The 18,835-nt window shown below is 48.3% G+C and overlaps 1 protein-coding gene across 1 annotated transcript in view; it reads right to left on the minus strand.

The window, feature by feature from the left end:
• Positions 1-18,835, minus strand: part of CUL3 (cullin 3) — a 230,913-nt gene that overhangs the window by 58,948 nt on the left and 153,130 nt on the right. The window contains exon 8 of the mRNA XM_030215800.1: positions 12,348-12,524. Coding sequence (XP_030071660.1) covers positions 12,348-12,524 — 177 coding nt within the window. The remainder of the gene's footprint in view (positions 1-12,347; positions 12,525-18,835) is intronic.

The following is an 18,835-nucleotide window of genomic DNA, read 5'->3' on the forward strand; positions in this document are numbered from 1 at the left end:
TTACTACACTCTTCCAAGTACCCAATATAACTGCACTCCTGTCCCCAGATGAGGGCAGGCAATGCAGGCTGCTGGATGTGCCTGTGATAATCAGTCCACATAGTTCCTCAAGACACTACATCAGTGAGGTCAATGACAAGGCAGAGCTGGGAAGGCAAAGTGTTGATGTAGGAATAGGGATGTGATGAAAAAGCACTGGTTTCAGGTGGTGGCAGCATGGGAAGGGGCCAAAGAAAAAAAACCATACACAAGTGTGGAGGTGCACTTAATCCCCACGAGACAAGTATGAGGGAACAGAGGAGGGGTGGGGAAGATAGTCTCTATTGTTTACCCGTTACATTTTGCATTATTCTTATACTGTCTTCTGGCTAAATACTTCTGGACATTCATATATGTAAACCATCGTACACTGTTTGTTTTTTGCTGTCTAATGTTTATGAAAATCACACGTGAAAAATATACTACAATTCACATTTTTTTAAATATATATTTTTTATGGTTTCTCTTATATATGCAATTGCTTTTGTATTATTCATGTATTCATTTACCTTGCAACACCATTTTAATGACATTTGACATTATTAGATACTAATTATTATTTGACATTTATTTTTATTGATTTGAATATGTTATGATTTTATGCATTTATGATATTTCATGTATGCTGTTTTTCATTGATATATATATATTTTTTAATCATATATGCTTTCGAGATGTCCTCTTGAATGTTAATATATATATATAGATAGATAGATAGATAGATAGATAGATAGATAGATAGATAGATATAGATCTCTCTCTTTTGTTCGCAATATTTATGTTTTATATTTGTTATTATATCTGTTTTTATAGACTCCTGAAGCAGGTGCTACGGCGCCAAAACACGGCTGTGTTAAGTCAACCATTTGCAATAAATATCATTGTTTAAAGCGAATGCTACATACCTGTAGAAGGTATTCTCCGAGGACAGCAGGCTGATTGTTCTCACTGATGGGTGACGTCCACGGCAGCACCTCCAATCGGAAACTTCACTAGCAAAGGCCTTTGCTAGTCCTCGCGCGCCGATGCGCACCGCGCATGCGCGGCCGTCTTCCCGCCCGAACCGGCTCGTGTTCGTCAGTCCCATATGTAGCAAGACAAAGACAAGGGAAGACACAACTCCAAAGGGGAGGCGGGCGGGTTTGTGAGAACAATCTGTCCTCGGAGAATACCTTCTACAGGTATGTAGCATTCACTTTCTCCGAGGACAAGCAGGCTGCTTGTTCTCACTGATGGGGTATCCCTAGCCCCCAGGCTCACTCAAAACAACAAACATGGCCAATTAGGCCTCGCAACGGCGAGGACATAACTGAGATTGACCTAACAATTTATCCAACTAACAGAGAGTGTAGCCTGGAACAGAATAAAACATGGGCCTAGGGGGGTGGAGTTGGATTCTAAACCCCGAACAGATTCTGAAGCACTGACTGCCCGAACCGACTGTCGCGTCAGGTATCCTGCTGCAGGCAGTAATGAGATGTGAATGTGTGGACAGATGACCACGTCGCAGCTTTGCAGATCTCTTAATAGTGGCTGACTTCAAGTGGGCCACTGACGCAGCCATGGCTCTGACATTGTGAGCCGTGACATGACCCTCAAGAGCCAGCCCAGCCTGGGCGTAAGTGAAGGAAATGCAATCTGCTAGCCAACTGGATATGGTGCGTTTCCCCACAGCCACTCCCCTCCTGTTGGGATCAAAAGAAACAAACAATTGGGCGGACTGTCTGTTGGGCTGTGTCCGCTCCAGATAGAAGGCCAATGCTCTTTTGCAGTCCAATGTGTGCAGCTGACGTTCAGCAGGGCAGGAATGAGGACGGGGAAAGAATGTTGGCAAGACAACTGACTGGTTCACATGGAACTCCGACACAACCTTTGGCAAGAACTTAGGGTGAGTACGGAGGACTACTCTGTTATGATGAAATTTAGTGTAAGGGGCCTGGGCTACCAGGGCCTGAAGCTCACTGACTCTACGAGCTGAAGTAACTGCCACCAAGAAAATGACCTTCCAGGTCAAGTACTTCAGATGGCAGGAGTTCAGTGGCTCAAAAGGAGGTTCCATCAGCTGGGTGAGAACGACATTGAGATCCCATGACACTGTAGGAGGTTTGACGGGGGGCTTTGACAAAAGCAAACCTCTCATGAAGTGAACAACTAAAGGCTGTCCTGAGATCGGCTTACCTTCCACACGGTAACGGTATGCACTGATTGCGCTAAGGTGAACCCTTACAGAGTTGGTCTTGAGACCAGACTCAGACAAGTGCAGAAGGTATTCAAGCAGGGTCTGTGTAGGACAAGAGCGAGGATCTAGAACCTTGCTGTCACACCAGACGGCAAACCTCCTCCATAGAAAGAAGTAACTCCTCTTAGTGGAATCTTTCCTGGAAGCAAGCAAGATGCGGGAGACACCCTCTGACAGACCCAAAGAGGCAAAGTCTACGCTCTCAACATCCAGGCCGTGAGAGCCAGAGACTGGAGGTTGGGATGCAGAAGCGCCCCTTCGTCCTGTGTGATGAGGGTCGGAAAACACTCATCTCCACGGTTCTTCAGAGGACAACTCCAGAAGAAGAGGGAACCAGATCTGATGCAGCCAAAAAGGGAGCAATCAGAATCATGGTGCCTTGGTCTTGCTTGAGTTTCAACAAAGTCTTCCCCACCAGAGGTATGGGAGGATAAGCATACAGCAGACCTTCCCCCCAATCCATGAGGAAGGCATCCGATGCCAGTCTGCCAGGGGCCTGAAGTCTGGAACAGAACTGAGGGACCTTGTGGTTGGCTCGAGATGCAAAGAGATCTACCAAGGGGGTGCCCCACACCTGGAAGATCCGGTGCACTACTTTGGAGTTGAGCGACCACTCGTGAGGTTGCATAATCCTGCTCAACCTGTTGGCCAGACTGTTGTTTACGCCTGCCAGATATGTGGCTTGGAGCACCATGCCGTGACGGCGAGCCCAGAGCCACATGCTGACGGCTTCCTGACACAGGGGGCGAGATCCGGTGCCCCCCTGCTTGTTGATGTAATACATGGCAACCTGGTTGTCTGTCTGAATTTGGATAATTTGGTGGGACAGCCGATCTCTGAAAGCCTTCAGAGCGTTCCAGACCGCTCGTAACTCCAGAAGATTGATCTGCAGATCGCGTTCCTGGAGGGACCAGCTTCCCTGGGTGTGAAGCCCATCGACATGAACTCCCCAGCCCAGGAGAGACGCATCCGTAGTCAGCACTTTTTGTGGCTGAGGAATTTGGAAAGGACATCCCAGAGTCAGATTGGACCAAATCGTCCACCAATACAGTGATTTTAGAAAACTCGTGGACAGGTGGATCACGTCTTCTAGATCCCCAGCAGCCTGAAACCACTGGGAAGCTAGGGTCCATTGAGCAGATCTCATGTGAAGGCGGGCCATGGGAGTCACGAACTGTGGAGGCCATGTGGCCCAGCAATCTCAACATCTGCCGAGCTGTGATCTGCTGGGACGCTCGCACCCGCGAGACGAGGGACAACAAGTTGTTGGCTCTCGTCTCTGGGAGATAGGCGCGAGCCGTCCGAGAATCCAGCAGAGCTCCTATGAATTCGAGTTTCTGCACTGGGAGAAGATGGGACTTTGGATAATTTATCACAAACCCCAATAGCTCCAGGAGGCGAATAGTCATCTGCATGGACTGTAGAGCTCCTGCCTCGGATGTGTTCTTCACCAGCCAATCGTCGAGATATGGGAACACATGCACTCCCAGTCTGCGAAGTGCCGCTGCTACTACAGCCAAGCACTTCGTGAACACTCTGGGCGCAGAGGCGAGCCCAAAGGGTAGCACACAGTACTGGAAGTGACGTGTGCCCAGCTGAAATCGCAGATACTGTCTGTGAGCTGGCAGTACCGAGATTTGTGTGTAGGCGTCCTTCAAGTCCAGAGAGCATAGCCAATCGTTTTCCTGAATCATGGGGAGAAGGGTGCCCAGGGAAAGCATCCTGAACTTTTCTTTGACCAGATATTTGTTCAGGGCCCTTAGGTCTAGGATGGGACGCATCCCCCCTGTTTTCTTTTCCACAAGGAAGTACCTGGAATAGAATCCCAGCCCTTCCTGCCCGGATGGCACGGGCTCGACCGCATTGGCGCTGAGAAGGGCGGAGAGTTCCTCTGCAAGTACCTGCTTGTGTTGGAAGCTGTAAGACTGAGCTCCCGGTGGACAATTTGGAGGTTTGGAGGCCAAATTGAGGGTGTATCTTTGCCGGACTATTTGAAGAACCCACTGATCGGAGGTTATGAGAGGCCACCTTTGGTGAAAAACTTTCAACCTCTCTCCGACTGGCAGGTCGCCCAGCACTGACACTTGGATGTCGGCTATGCCAGTCTTGCTTTTGCTGGGGAGCCGAGGGGCCTTGCTGAGGCGCATGCTGCTGACGAGAGCGAGCGCGCTGGGGCTTAGCCTGGGCCGCAGGCTATCGAGAAGGAGGATTGTACCTATGCTTACCAGAAGAGTAGGGAACAGTCTTCCTTCCCCCCAAAAATCGTCTACCTGTAGAGGTAGAAGCTGAAGGCTGCCGGCGGGAGAACTTGTCGAAAGCGGTATCCCGCTGGTGGAGCTGCTCTACCACCTGCTCGACTTTCTCTCCAAAAATGTTATCCGCACGGCAAGGCGAGTCCGCAATCCGCTGCTGGATCCTATTCTCCAGGTCAGAGGCACGCAGCCGTGAGAGTCTGCGCATCACCACACCTTGAGCAGCGGCCCTGGACGCAACATCGAAGGTGTCATACACCCCTCTGGCCAGGAATTTTCTGCACGCCTTCAGCTGCCTGACCACCTCCTGAAAAGGCTTGGCTTGCTCAGGGGGGAGCTTGTCCACCAAGCCCGCCAACTGCCGCACATTGTTCCGCATGTGTATGCTCATGTAGAGCTGGTAAGACTGGATTTTGGCCACGAGCATAGAAGAATGGTAGGCCTTCCTCCCAAAGGAGTCCAAGGTTCTAGAGTCCTTGCCCGGGGGCGCCGAAGCATGTTCCCTACAACTCTTAGCCTTCTTTAGGGCCAAATCCACAACTCCAGAGTCGTGAGGCAGCTGAGTGCGCATCAGCTCTGGGTCCCCATGGATCCGGTACTGGGACTCGATCTTCTTGGGAATGTGGGGATTACTTAGTGGCTTGGTCCAGTTCGCCAGCAATGTCTTTTTGAGGACATGATGCATGGGTACTGTGGACGCTTCCTTAGGTGGAGAAGGATAGTCCAGGAGCTCAAACATTTCAGCCCTGGGCTCGTCCTCCACAACCACCGGGAAGGGGATGGCCGTAGACATCTCCCGGACAAAGGCCGCAAAAGACAGACTCTCGGGAGAAGAAAGCTGCCTTTCAGGGGAGGGGGTGGGATCCGAAGGAAGGCCATCAGACTCCTCGTCAGAGAAATATCTGATGTCCTCCTCCTCCTCCCACGAGGCCTCACCTTCGTTATCAGACACAAGTTCACGGACCTGTGTCTGAAGCCGTGCCCGGCTCGACTCCGTGGAACCACGGCCACGGTGGAAGCGTCGAGAGGTAGACTCCCTCGCCCGTACCGGCGAAGCTCCCTCCGCCGACGTCGTCGGGGAGCCTTCCTGGGAGGCGACTGCAGTCGGTACCGCACGCGGCACTGATGTCGGAGACCTCACCCCGGGCAAGGGGCCAGCCGGCGCCTCACTCGACGGTACCGGTGGCGCAAGCACCCCCGGTACCGGAGGGGAAGGGCGTAACAGCTCTCCCAGGATCTCTGGGAGAACGGCCCGGAGACTCTCGTGCAGAGCGGCTGTGGAGAAAGACGTGGAAGCCGATGCAGGTGTCGATGTCAGAGTCTGTTCCGGGCGTGGAGGCTGTTCCGGGCTGTCCATAGTGGAGCGCATCGACACCTCTTGAACAGAGGGTGAGCGGTCCTCTCGGTGCCGATGCCTACTGGCTGCCGACTCCCTCGGCGACCCAGAGCCCTCGGTACCGATACGGGAAGGGGACCGGTGTCGATGCTTCTTCGACTTCTTGGGACGAAGCACGTCACTGGAGCTTCCCGGCACCGACGAGGAGGACGTAGAATACAGCCGTCGCTTCCTCGGGGCCGAGGCCGAAGAGGGTCGGTCTGGGGGGGGGGGGGGGGGCTGTACCGCAGGAGCCCTCAGGGTAGGGGGAGACCCACCCGAAGGCTCACCGCCACCAGCAGGGGAATGGACAGCCCTCACCTGCACTCCAGTCGAAGCACCACCGTCCGACGACATCAGCAGAAGTGGAGGTCCCGGTACCACCGACGCCGACGCAGCCCTCCGATGTCTCAGCCCCGATGCAGAGGGTCGATGCCTCGATACACTCGATGCAGTCGCGGCCGAGGACGGAGGTCTAGACGCTGTCGACGTCGATGCACTCGATACTCCCGGTGCCGATGCCGACGAAGAGCCCGAGAACAAAGCGTTCCACTGGGCCAATCTCGCTACCTGAGTCCGCTTTTGTAAAAGGGCGCACAGACTACAGGCCTGCAGGCGGTGCCCAGCCCCCAGACACGACGCGTGCCTGTCAGTGAGCGAGATTACCCGGGCGCACTGGGTGCACTTCTTGAAGCCGCTGGGAGACTTCGATGACATGGGCGGAAAAATCACGCCGGCGAGATCAAAACTCGTAATTGCGGTAGGCACCAAAAAGAGGGGAAGAAAAAAATTCGACCCAAGGCCTGAAAAGGGCCTACCCTGAAGACGAAAGAAAACTTACCGGGGCAAAAACTGGAAATAGCGGAAAAGGAAAAAGACTGAAAAAGTCCTTTCCCGAAATCCATTTTTTTTTTTTTTTTTAGTTAGCGAAAGTCAAAAATAGACGCGCGAGGTCGACCTAAGGGGCGCGAACGGCGTAACACGACCGTACCAAGCGCGGACAAAAGAAGACTGGCCGGCACGAGCCGGTTTCGGGCGGGAAGACGGCCGCGCATGCGCGGTGCGCATCGGCGCGCGAGGACTAGCAAAGGCTTTTGCTAGTGAAGATTCCGATTGGAGGGGCTGCCGTGGACGTCACCCATCAGTGAGAACAAGCAGCCTGCTTGTCCTCGGAGAATAAAAAGCAACCTCAACGTTCTGAGGACACTGACGTCACTGAAGTCAGTCGGTCTCCCAGAACGGTTCGTGGATTCATGGTGGTGAAGTCACCCCACTGACCCGTGCCCCGCCCTCGCGTCAAACGTCATCCGAAACCCCGCGAACACAAGCCCTGTCTGCTCACTACAGCGTCATCTTCGGCGTTCCTAGCCTGTGGAGGCAGGGCTTCTGTGCGTCTGACGTCCTGCACGTGCATGACGTCAGACGCACAGAACTCTGCCCTGCACAGCTACCAACGCCGACGATGACGCCGTAGTCAGCACACAGGACTTGTGGTGGTGGGGTTCCGGGTCCCCCGCCGCCAAACCAACGCGAAGGTGGGTGCAATGGGCACGGTGGGTCAGATCGCTGCGGCTAATGCATCGCCGTGGGTGGGATGGCGCCGGGAGGGGGGGGCATCGCACCTCACAGGCAACTGCTAAATGAGGAAAACCTTGCTAGCGCCTGTTTCATTTGTGTCAGGAACAGGCCTTTTTTACTAGTATATTATAAAATATATATATTATAAATTTAAAAATGAATTCTAACAATTCTTAAAAATTCTTACCTTCTCCGGAAATTTGTTGGTTAATGGATTATTTGGGGAGGGGGGGGAGCATGATGTGATATACATATCCTATATAATAAAACTCATCCTCAATGTTCTGAGGACACTGTCGTCAGTGTCACTTCCTTCAGGTTTGAAGGGTTCATGGTGGTAAAGCCACTGAAATCACTGTCTCTGGGCCCCGCCCTCGTGTCAAACGTGATGACGTCGAGGGCGAAGCAATGGCATCACAGAGCGAGGACAGAGCAATGGCGACTCAGGAGATGAAGGTGGCGTGCATTGACGAGGTGCGGAGCAATGGCGGTCAGTGGCTTCAGAACGCTGAAGGGGGTGGGTGGGTGGGTGGGTTCTGGAGGAAAATCTTGCTAGCGCCAGTTTCATTTGCTCCAGAAACGGGCATGTTTTACTAGTAAGTACATAAGTATTGCCATATTGGGAAAGACCAAAGGTCCATCAAGCCCAGCATCCTATTTCCAACAGTGGCCAATCCAGGTCACAAATACCTGGCAAGATCCCCAAAAAGTACAAAACATTTTATACTGCTTATCCCCGAAATAGTGGATTTTCCCCAAGTCCATTTAATATTTGGTCTATGGACTTTTCCTTTAGGAAGCTGTCCAAACCTTTTTAAAACTGTGCTAAGCTAACCGCCTTTACCACATTCTCTGGCAACGAATTCCAGAGTTTAATTACACGTTGAGTGAAGAAACATTTTCTCTGATTTGTTTTAAATTTACTACATTGTAGCTTCATCGCATGCCCCCTAGTCCTAGTATTTTTGGAAAGCGTGAACAGATGCTTCACATCTACCCGTTCCACTCCACTCATTGTTTTATAAACCTCTATCATATCTCCCCTCAGCTGCCTTTTCTCCAAGCTGAAGAGCCCTAGCTGCATTAGCCTTTCCTCATAGGGAAGTCGTCCCTCCCCCTTTATCATTTTTGTCGCCCTTCTCTGCACCTTTTCTAATTCCACTATATCTTTTTTGAGACACGGCGACCAGAATTGAACACAATATTCGAAATGCGGTCACACCATGGAGCAATGCAAAGGCATTATTACTTCCTCATTTTAGTTTTTCATTCCTTTCCTAATAATACCTAACATTCTATTTGCTTTCTTAGCCGCAGCAGCACACTGAGCAGAAGGTTTCAACGTATCATCAACGATGACACCTAGATCCCTTTCTTGGTCCGTGACTCCTAACATGGAACCTTGCATGACGTACCTATAATTTGGGTTCCTCTTTCCCACACACATCACACTGACTTGCTCACATTAAACGTCATCTGCCATTTAGACGCCCAGTCTCGTAAGGTCCTCTTGTAATTTTTCACAATCCTCCCGCGATTTCACTTTGAATAATTTTGTCATCAGCAAATTTAATTACCTCACTAGTTAGTCCCCACCTCTAGGTCATTTATAAATATGTTAAAAAGCAGCAGTCCGAGAACAGATCCCTGGGGAACCCCACTAACTACACTTCTCCATTAAGAATACTGACCATTTAACCCTACTCTCTGTTTTCTATCTTTTAACCAGTTTTTAACGCACAATAGAACACTACCTCCTATCCCATGACTCTCCAATTTCCTCTGGAGTCTTTCATGAGGCACTTTGTTAAACACCTTCTGAAAATCCAGATACAAAATATCAACCAGCTCACCTTTATCCACATGTTTGTTCACCCCTTCAAAGAAATGTAGTACATTGGTGAGGAAAGATTTCCCTTCACTAAATCCATGTTGACTTTGTTTCATTAATCCATGCTTTTGAATATGCTCTGTAATTTTGTTCTTAATAATAGTCTCTACCACAGACTCACAGGTCTATAATTTCCCGGATCTCCTCTGGAACCTTTTTTAAAAATCAGCGTTACATTGGCCACCCTCCAATCTTCTGGTACCGCGCTCAATTTTAAGGATAAATTATATATTACTAACAATAGTTCTGCAAGCTCATTTTTCAGTTCTATCAGTACTCTGGGATGAATACCATCCGGTCCAGGAGATTTGCTACTCTTCAGTTTGAATAACTGCCCCATTACATCCTCCAGGTTTACAGAGAATTCATTAAGTTTCTCCGACTCATCAGCTTCGAATACCGTTTCTGGCACCGGTATCCTACCCAAATCTTCCTCGGTGAAGACCGAAGCAAAGAATTAATTTAATCTCTCCGCTATGGCTTTGTCTTCCCTGATCGCCTCTTTTACTCCTCAGCCATCTAGCGGTCCAACTGATTCTTTTGCTGGCTTCCTGCTTTTAATATACCAAAAAAAAAAAAAAATGTGATTTTGCCTCCAACGCAATCTTTTTTTCGAAGTCCCTCTTAGCCCTCCTTATCAGAGCTTCACATTTGACTTGACATTCCTTATGTTGTTTCTTATTATTTTCAGTCGGTTCCTTCTTCCATTTTCTGAAGGATTTTCTTTTAGCTCTAATAGCTTCCTTCACCTCACTTTTTAATCACGCCGTCTGTCATTTGGTCTTCTGTTCTCCTTTATTAATACGTGGAATATATTTGGCCTGGGCTTCCAGGATGGTGTTTTTGAACAGCATCCACGCCTGATGTAAATTTTTGACCCTCACAGTCGCTATGATAAAAATGAGAAGAACGGTGGAAAAAAAACCCTTTTTTTTTCACCGTTCTTCTCATTTTATCATAGTCTCCTTTTTTTAAAGTTAAACGCTAACATATTTGATTTCCTATGTATACTTACGTCAAAGCTAATATCAAATCCGATCATATTATGATCACTGTTATCAAGCGGCCCCAGCACCATTACCTCCCGCACCAGATCATGCGCTCCACTAAGGACTAGGTCTAGAATTTTTCCTTCTCTTGTCAGCTCCTGTACCAGCTGCTCCATAAAGCTGTCCTTGATTTCATCAAGGAATTTTACACCTCCCTAGAGTGCCCCGATGTTACATTTACCCAGTCAATATCGGGGTAATTGAAATCACCCATTATTATTGTGTTGCCCAGTTTGTTTGCATCCCTAATTTCCTTAAACATTTCTGCATCAGTCCGTTCATCCTGGCCAGGCAGACGGTACTACACATAAATTGTACTGTTATGTAAAAGATCTGATCAAAAAATTAAATTAAAACTACAGAAAAGGGAATCAATGAAAAAAAAAACACGAATTATGCCACTCTTGACATGCCATTCTACTGAATGGGGTTTTGTGCCAGCCTATGAAGCAGTTTAGTGTGTTAAATGTAGGGCTTAGGGGCCAACATATTCAGCAGTCCTACTTATGGTGAGACTGAAATCTTGCACCATCCACCTATCTTTGTGTGGTCTAAAAGTACTGACTTTGATTATATGTAGAAAACCAATTTATTATTTATCTAGCTAAGTCATCTATTTAAACCCTGCCTACCCCCCTGTGGGTAAAGAATGGCTGTTTGCATTTGTGTGGCTGTCAAGATCTATTGTTTTACTTTGACTGTAACCACTCTTCTCCCCTCCTCCATCCCCACCCCCCAAAAAACCCCAACATGTCAATATGAGTTAAAGCCCACTGAGCTCTCAGCCCAGTGGCTTTCAAAACCCATCCTTGGGACCCTGCAACCAAGTTTTTAAGATATCCACAACAAATAAATGAGGCATTTATGCATATATTGGAGACCTACTATTCACAAAATGTTTGGAAGTAAGCTATTACTTTCCCCTGCTTCATACTTTTTTTGCTCATCTTGCTAGTAAATCTGTCCACAGAATCAAAAATTTGAAAATTATGTGGTTGATACTAGTGCAAGTGCCCTCACCAGAGTTGATGGTAGCACCCTTGGATGAAATGCTAGGACTTTGACTCATTGTAGCTCAAAGGTAAACAACCCTAGCCCTCAAGTGCCACAAAAATTGTTTGGTTTAGGATATCTAGAATATACAAGACATATTTGCATATACCATCTCCATTTGCAATCTCTCAAACAGTCACTGTGGATATCTTGAGAATCAAAGGTTGCCTACCCCTGAGCTGCTTGTTTGAGGCTGTTCTCCACCCCTCCTGAAAATCAACCCAGTAAATTTTAACTAGGACCAAAATAAAAGATGCTACAAAATCAAAATATATTGAAATTACAGCTATTTGATATTAAGAAGCTCTAGGTTCTTGTCAACAATATACACAGCCTTCAGGTACAGGCTATGCCTTACCAGACAAAAGTGTTACAAATGAGGTCTTGGACCTTACAATATAAGAGTTCAAGTATAAGCAGCAAGAGCCAAGTGATGACACCTTTTATAAACATTATGCTTTAACAGGAGGATACAAGAAGTCTGTAAAACCACAACTCCTACAAAAAAAAAAAAAAAGATAATTTCCCCCCCCCCCAAATAAAACAAAAGCATCAACTATAATTCCTTGTAAATATGCAATGTTCATTTACAGCAAATGCACAGGTTTATGCTTCTTAATAAAGTTAAAGGTCATTTTTGTGGTGCTTGGAAACCACTAATTTAACAATTATATTTAAAGAATGCAACATCTGAAGAACTGATAACTAGCAATGTAGCTAACAAGTTATCCAGAATTCAAAAAACACATCAGCCTGAAAGCATTAAATTAATACATCTAAGAGGGCACAAAAAAAACCCCAGTTGATATTACACAATACATCTTTGTCAGTTTTGGTCACAAATTCTTTTTATAATTAAGCTTATACTCACTCCCTTGACTCCTTTTTTCAGTTTATCATCAATAAATAATGAAAGGTATTCTGGAGACCTGGAGTTGAGATTCAGGAAATATTCAAAGTCACCAGCGATAGTCTGCTTGAAAAGCCGGTCATTATTGAATGACTCCTGAAGAAAACGATCAAATCTACTCTTCAAATCCAGTAACCCCTTAGAAATAAAGAAATCAAAACCAAGAAAGTTATCATAATTTTAGGAGAAAATATCTTGTGATCAAATGATGTGTTTGGCCAGATACCATCATGTGACCATACAAAGGCATTTAAGATTTTCCTAAATCATCAACAGTAAAACATTTTGGGTCCATTTTACTAAAGGGTTGCTGTGCGGCAACAGGCTTGCTGCGCAACAGCCCAGAATTACCACTGACTCAACATGGATTCTGGTGGTAGTTCTGCTTCGAAACTGTGCCAATTCTGGTGAAAAATATTTTTTGAATTTTTTACCACACACTAACCTGGCGGTAATCGGGCAGCACCGCATGCTGCCTGGTTACTGGGGGAGCCCTTACTGCCATCTCAATGGGTGGCGGTAAGTGCTCCCCGCTGCATGGCCATTTTTTTAAAGGGGCTTTTTACCCACTGTGGAAAAAAAGGCCCCTTTATGCATTAAATCAAATCACACTATCTAGGCATCAACATTTCAAGACAAAGTTCACAGGATACCTCAACAAGATGACCCTAGAATGTATTTATTTAATGCATTATGTTTCTGTCCACAGGAGTTAAGACATTATTTTGGTGGATTGATGTATTTATTTCACTTGCTCTCATTTTTCAACCTTATCATATTTTAATTTTTTGCCTTTTTTGTAAACTGCTGTTTTTGTATGAAGGGTGCTAAATCAACTCACAGAATAAACAAAAACAATGCTAATGTTGGCAGGGAGGAGAGTATGTAACTAGACAGAAAGGGGGTGCTCTGGGCAAATAGCTGAAGAAAGTAGAAAAATTGGTTGAGATTAAGTTGTTGCAGGAAAAGTGATACGGTCAGAACACTGAATATTTTAGGTGATGATGGATTGTGCCTTAAGGGGTGCTGGTATGTATGGATCTTGTGGTTGTGGATGTTACAGAGCTCTGGGCGGGCAGAGTTCCTGAGTTTCTGGAAAATTGGTGGAGGGGGCGTAAGGCTAGGATAGTTTATGCAGACATTGGGCTTACAAGACCTGGGGGGGGGGGGGGGGGGGGAGGGGAGGTTGAAGGTCCCTCTTGAAATTAATGATTGTTTATAACAGAGGCGAAAGAAGTATAAGGTGCTGTAATACAGAAAATACATGCAACACAACACGTATTATGTTATCTTGGAAAACCAAAAATAAAGCAGTAAAACAAGAAAAAAAAAAAACAAATCAATTTTCATCTGGTCCTTGGTGGCGTGCAGGGCATAGTGTGAGAGATGGCGGTGTTGGGTCCCCTGGGAAACAGTGATTGTAACATAATCAAGTCTGAGCTACTATGCTACTATTTGGGATGAACCCGCAAAGGAAACCTACTGTAGCTGCAATTACTTTTCGAAAGGGCGAGTATAATAACATGAGGAAAATGGTTAAAAAGAATTGACTGCAAAGGTTAGGACACTAAATCAAGCATGGACATTTTTCAAAAATACCACCTTGGAAGCCCAGTCCAGATACATTCCAAGTATTTGCAAAGGTGGAAAGAAGAGAAAACGTCAGCCTGCATGGCTAAAAGGTGAAGTAAAAGAGGCCTTAACAGCCAAAAGATTGTCCTTCAAAGAATGGAAAAAGGCCCAAATGAAGAAAATAAGAAGCAAAATAAGCACTGGCAAGTCAGATGCAAAGCATTAATAAAGAAGGCGAAAAGACAGTATGAAGAGAAACTTGTCACAGAGGCTAAAACTCACAGTAACACCTTTTCCAGGTACATCAGAAGCAGTACCTGAAAGGGAATCCGTGGGACTGACAGAACATGAAGGAGCAAAAGGGGCGCGCTCAGGAAGAACAAAGCCATAGCGGAGAAACTGAATGAATTCTTTGCTTCTGTCTTCACGGAAGAAAATGTAAGAGATCTGTCTGTACCGGAAATGGTTTTCAAGGGTGATGATGCGGAGAAACTGAAGAAATCTCAGTGAACCTGGAAAATGTACTGAGCCAAATTGACAAATTAAAGAGTAGTAAATCACCTGGACTGGATGGCATACATCCAAGAGTACTCAAAGAACTCAAGCATGAAATTGCTTATCTGCTGTTATTAAATTGTAACCTGTCATTAAAATCGTCTGCAGAACCTGAAGATTTGAGGGTGGCCAATGTGACACCGATTTTTAAAAAAGGGTTCTAGGGGTGATCCGAGAAATTATAGACCAGTAAGCCTGACAATGGTGCCGGGCAAAATAGTGAAAACTATTATAAAGAATAAAATTACAGAACAGGTAGACAAACATGGTTTAATGGGACAGAATCAAAATGGGTTCAGTCGAGGGAAGTCTTGCCTCACCAATTTGCTTCATTTCTTTGAAGGCGTGGATAAAGGTGAATTGGTTGATGTAGTGTATAGCGAATGCTACATACCTGTAGAAGGTATTCTCCGAGGACAGCAGGCTGATTGTTCTCACTGATGGGTGACGTCCACGGCAGCCCCTCCAATCGGAAACTTCACTAGCAAAAGCCTTTGCTAGTCCTCGCGCGTCCATGCGCACCGCGCATGCGCGGCCGTCTTCCCGCCCGAACCGGCTCGTGTTCGTCAGTCCCGTATGTAGCAAGACAAAGACAAGGGAAGACACAACTCCAAAGGGGAGGCGGGCGGGTTTGTGAGAACAATCAGCCTGCTGTCCTCGGAGAATACCTTCTACAGGTATGTAGCATTCGCCTTCTCCGAGGACAAGCAGGCTGCTTGTTCTCACTGATGGGGTATCCCTAGCCCCCAGGCTCACTCAAAACAACAACCATGGTCAATTGGGCCTCGCAACAGCGAGGACATAACTGAGATTGACCTAAAAAATTTACCAACTAACTGAGAGTGCAGCCTGGAACAGAACAAACAGGGCCCTCGGGGGGTGGAGTTGGATCCTAAAGCCCAAACAGGTTCTGAAGAACTGACTGCCCGAACCGACTGTCGCGTCGGGTATCCTGCTGCAGGCAGTAATGAGATGTGAATGTGTGGACAGAAGACCACGTCGCAGCTTTGCAAATTTCTTCAATGGTGGCTGACTTCAAGTGGGCTACCGACGCTGCCATGGCTCTAACATTATGAGCCGTGACATGACCCTCAAGAGCCAGCCCAGCCTGGGCGTAAGTGAAGGAAATGCAATCTGCTAGCCAATTGGATATGGTGCGTTTCCCCACAGCCACTCCCCTCCTATTGGGATCAAAAGAAACAAACAATTGGGCGGACTGTCTGTTGGGCTGTGTCCGCTCCAAGTAGAAGGCCAATGCTGTCTTGCAGTTCAATGTGTGCAGCTGACGTTCAGCAGGGCAGGAATGAGGACGGGGAAAGAATGTTGGCAAGACAATTGACTGGTTCAGATGGAACTCCGACACAACCTTCGGCAAGAACTTAGGGTGAGTGCGGAGGACTACTCTGTTATGATGAAATTTGGTGTAAGGAGCCTGGGCTACCAGGGCCTGAAGCTCACTGACTCTACGAGCTGAAGTAACTGCCACCAAGAAAATGACCTTCCAGGTCAAGTACTTCAGATGGCAGGAATTCAGAGGCTCAAAAGGAGGTTTCATCAGCTGGGTGAGAACGACATTGAGATCCCATGACACTGTAGGAGGCTTGACAGGGGGCTTTGACAAAAGCAAACCTCTCATGAAGCGAACAACTAAAGGCTGTCCTGAGATCGGCTTACCTTCCACACGGTAATGGTATGCACTGATTGCACTAAGGTGAACCCTTACAGAGTTGGTCTTGAGACCAGACTCGGACAAGTGCAGAAGGTATTCAAGCAGGGTCTGTGTAGGACAAGAGCGAGGATCCAGGGCCTTGCTGTCACACCAGACGGCAAACCTCCTCCACAGAAAGAAGTAACTCCTCTTAGTGGAATCTTTCCTGGAAGCAAGCAAGATACGGGAGACACCCTCTGACAGACCCAAAGAGGCAAAGTCTACGCTCTCAACATCCAGGCCGTGAGAGCCAGGGACCGGAGGTTGGGATGCAGAAGCGCCCCTTCGTCCTGCGTGATGAGGGTCGGAAAACACTCCAATCTCCACGGTTCTTCGGAGGACAACTCCAGAAGAAGAGGGAACCAGATCTGACGCGGCCAAAAAGGAGCAATCAGAATCATGGTGCCTCGGTCTTGCTTGAGTTTCAACAAAGTCTTCCCCACCAGAGGTATGGGAGGATAAGCATACAGCAGACCCTCCCCCCAGTCCAGGAGGAAGGCATCCGATGCCAGTCTGCCGTGGGCCTGAAGCCTGGAACAGAACTGAGGGACTTTGTGGTTGGCTTGAGATGCGAAGAGATCTACCAAGGGGGTGCCCCACACCTGGAAGATCTGTCGCACTACACGGGAATTGAGCGACCACTCGTGAGGTTGCATAATCCTGCTCAACCTGTCGGCCAGACTGTTGTTTACGCCTGCCAGATATGTGGCTTGGAGCACCATGCCGTGACGGCGAGCCCAGAGCCACATGCTGACGGCTTCCTGACACAGGGGGCGAGATCCGGTGCCCCCCTGCTTGTTGATGTAATACATGGCAACCTGGTTGTCTGTCTGAATTTGGATAATTTGGTGGGACAGCCGATCTCTGAAAGCCTTCAGAGCGTTCCAGATCGCTCGTAACTCCAGAAGATTGATCTGCAGATCGCGTTCCTGGAGGGACCAGCTTCCTTGGGTGTGAAGCCCATCGACATGAGCTCCCCATCCCAGGAGAGACGCATCCGTTGTCAGCACTTTTTGTAGCTGAGGAATTTGGAAAGGACGTCCCAGAGTCAGATTGGACCAAATCATCCACCAATACAGGGATTTGAGAAAACTCGTGGACAGGTGGATCACGTCTTCTAGATCCCCAGCAGCCTGAAACCACTGGGAAGCTAGGGTCCATTGAGCAGATCTCATGTGAAGGCGGGCCATGGGAGTCACATGAACTGTGGAGGCCATGTGGCCCAGCAATCTCAACATCTGCCGAGCTGTGATCTGCTGGGACGCTCGCACCCGCGAGACGAGGGACAACAAGTTGTTGGCTCTCGTCTCTGGGAGATAGGCGCGAGCCGTCCGAGAATCCAGCAGAGCTCCTATGAATTCGAGTTTCTGCACTGGGAGAAGATGGGATTTTGGATAATTTATCACAAACCCCAGTAGCTCCAGGAGGCGAATAGTCATCTGCATGGACTGCAGGGCTCCTGCCTCGGATGTGTTCTTCACCAGCCAATCGTCGAGATATGGGAATACGTGCACCCCCAGCCTGCGAAGTGCCGCTGCTACTACAGCCAAGCACTTTGTGAATACCCTGGGCGCAGAGGCGAGCCCAAAGGGTAGCACACAGTACTGGAAGTGACGTGTGCCCAACTGAAATCGCAGATACTGTCTGTGAGCTGGCAGTATCGGGATGTGTGTGTAGGCGTCCTTCAAGTCCAGAGAGCATAGCCAATCGTTTTCCTGAATCATGGGGAGAAGGGTGCCCAGGGAAAGCATCCTGAACTTTTCTTTGACCAGATACTTGTTCAGGGCCCTTAGGTCTAGGATGGGACGCATCCCCCCTGTTTTCTTTTCCACAAGGAAGTACCTGGAATAGAATCCCAGCCCTTCTTGCCCGGATGGCACGGGCTCGACCGCATTGGCACTGAGAAGGGCGGAGAGTTCCTCTGCAAGTACCTGCTTGTGCTGGAAGCTGTAAGACTGAGCTCCCAGTGGACAATTTGGAGGTTTGGAGGCCAAATTGAGGGTGTATCCTTGCCGGACTATTTGGAGAACCCACTGATCAGAGGTTATGAGAGGCCACCTTTGGTGAAAAGCTTTCAACCTCCCTCCGACTGGCAGGTCGCCCGGCACTGACACTTGGATGGCGGCTATGCTCTGCTGGAGCCAGTCAAAAGCTCGTCCCTTGCTTTTGCTGGGGAGCCGAGGGGCCTTGCTGAGGCGCACGCTGCTGAAGAGAGCGAGCGCGCTGGGGCTTAGCCTGGGCCGCAGGCTGTCAAGAAGGAGGATTGTACCTACGCTTGCCAGAAGAGTAGGGAACAGTCTTCCTTCCCCCGAAAAATCTTCTACCTGTAGAGGTAGAGGCTGAAGGCTGCCGGCGGGAGAACTTGTCGAATGCGGTGTCCCGCTGGTGGAGATGCTCTACCACCTGTTCGACTTTCTCTCCAAAAATATTATCCACACGGCAAGGCGAGTCCACAATCCACTGCTGGAGTCTATTCTCCAGGTCGGAGGCACGCAGCCATGAGAGCCTGCGCATCACCACACCTTGAGCAGCGGCCCTGGACGCAACATCAAAGGTGTCATACACCCCTCTGGCCAGGAATTTTCTGCACGCCTTCAGCTGCCTGACCACCTCC

The sequence above is a fragment of the Microcaecilia unicolor genome, chromosome 10 (assembly GCF_901765095.1).
Source record: "Microcaecilia unicolor chromosome 10, aMicUni1.1, whole genome shotgun sequence".
Lineage (NCBI taxonomy): Eukaryota > Metazoa > Chordata > Amphibia > Gymnophiona > Siphonopidae > Microcaecilia > Microcaecilia unicolor.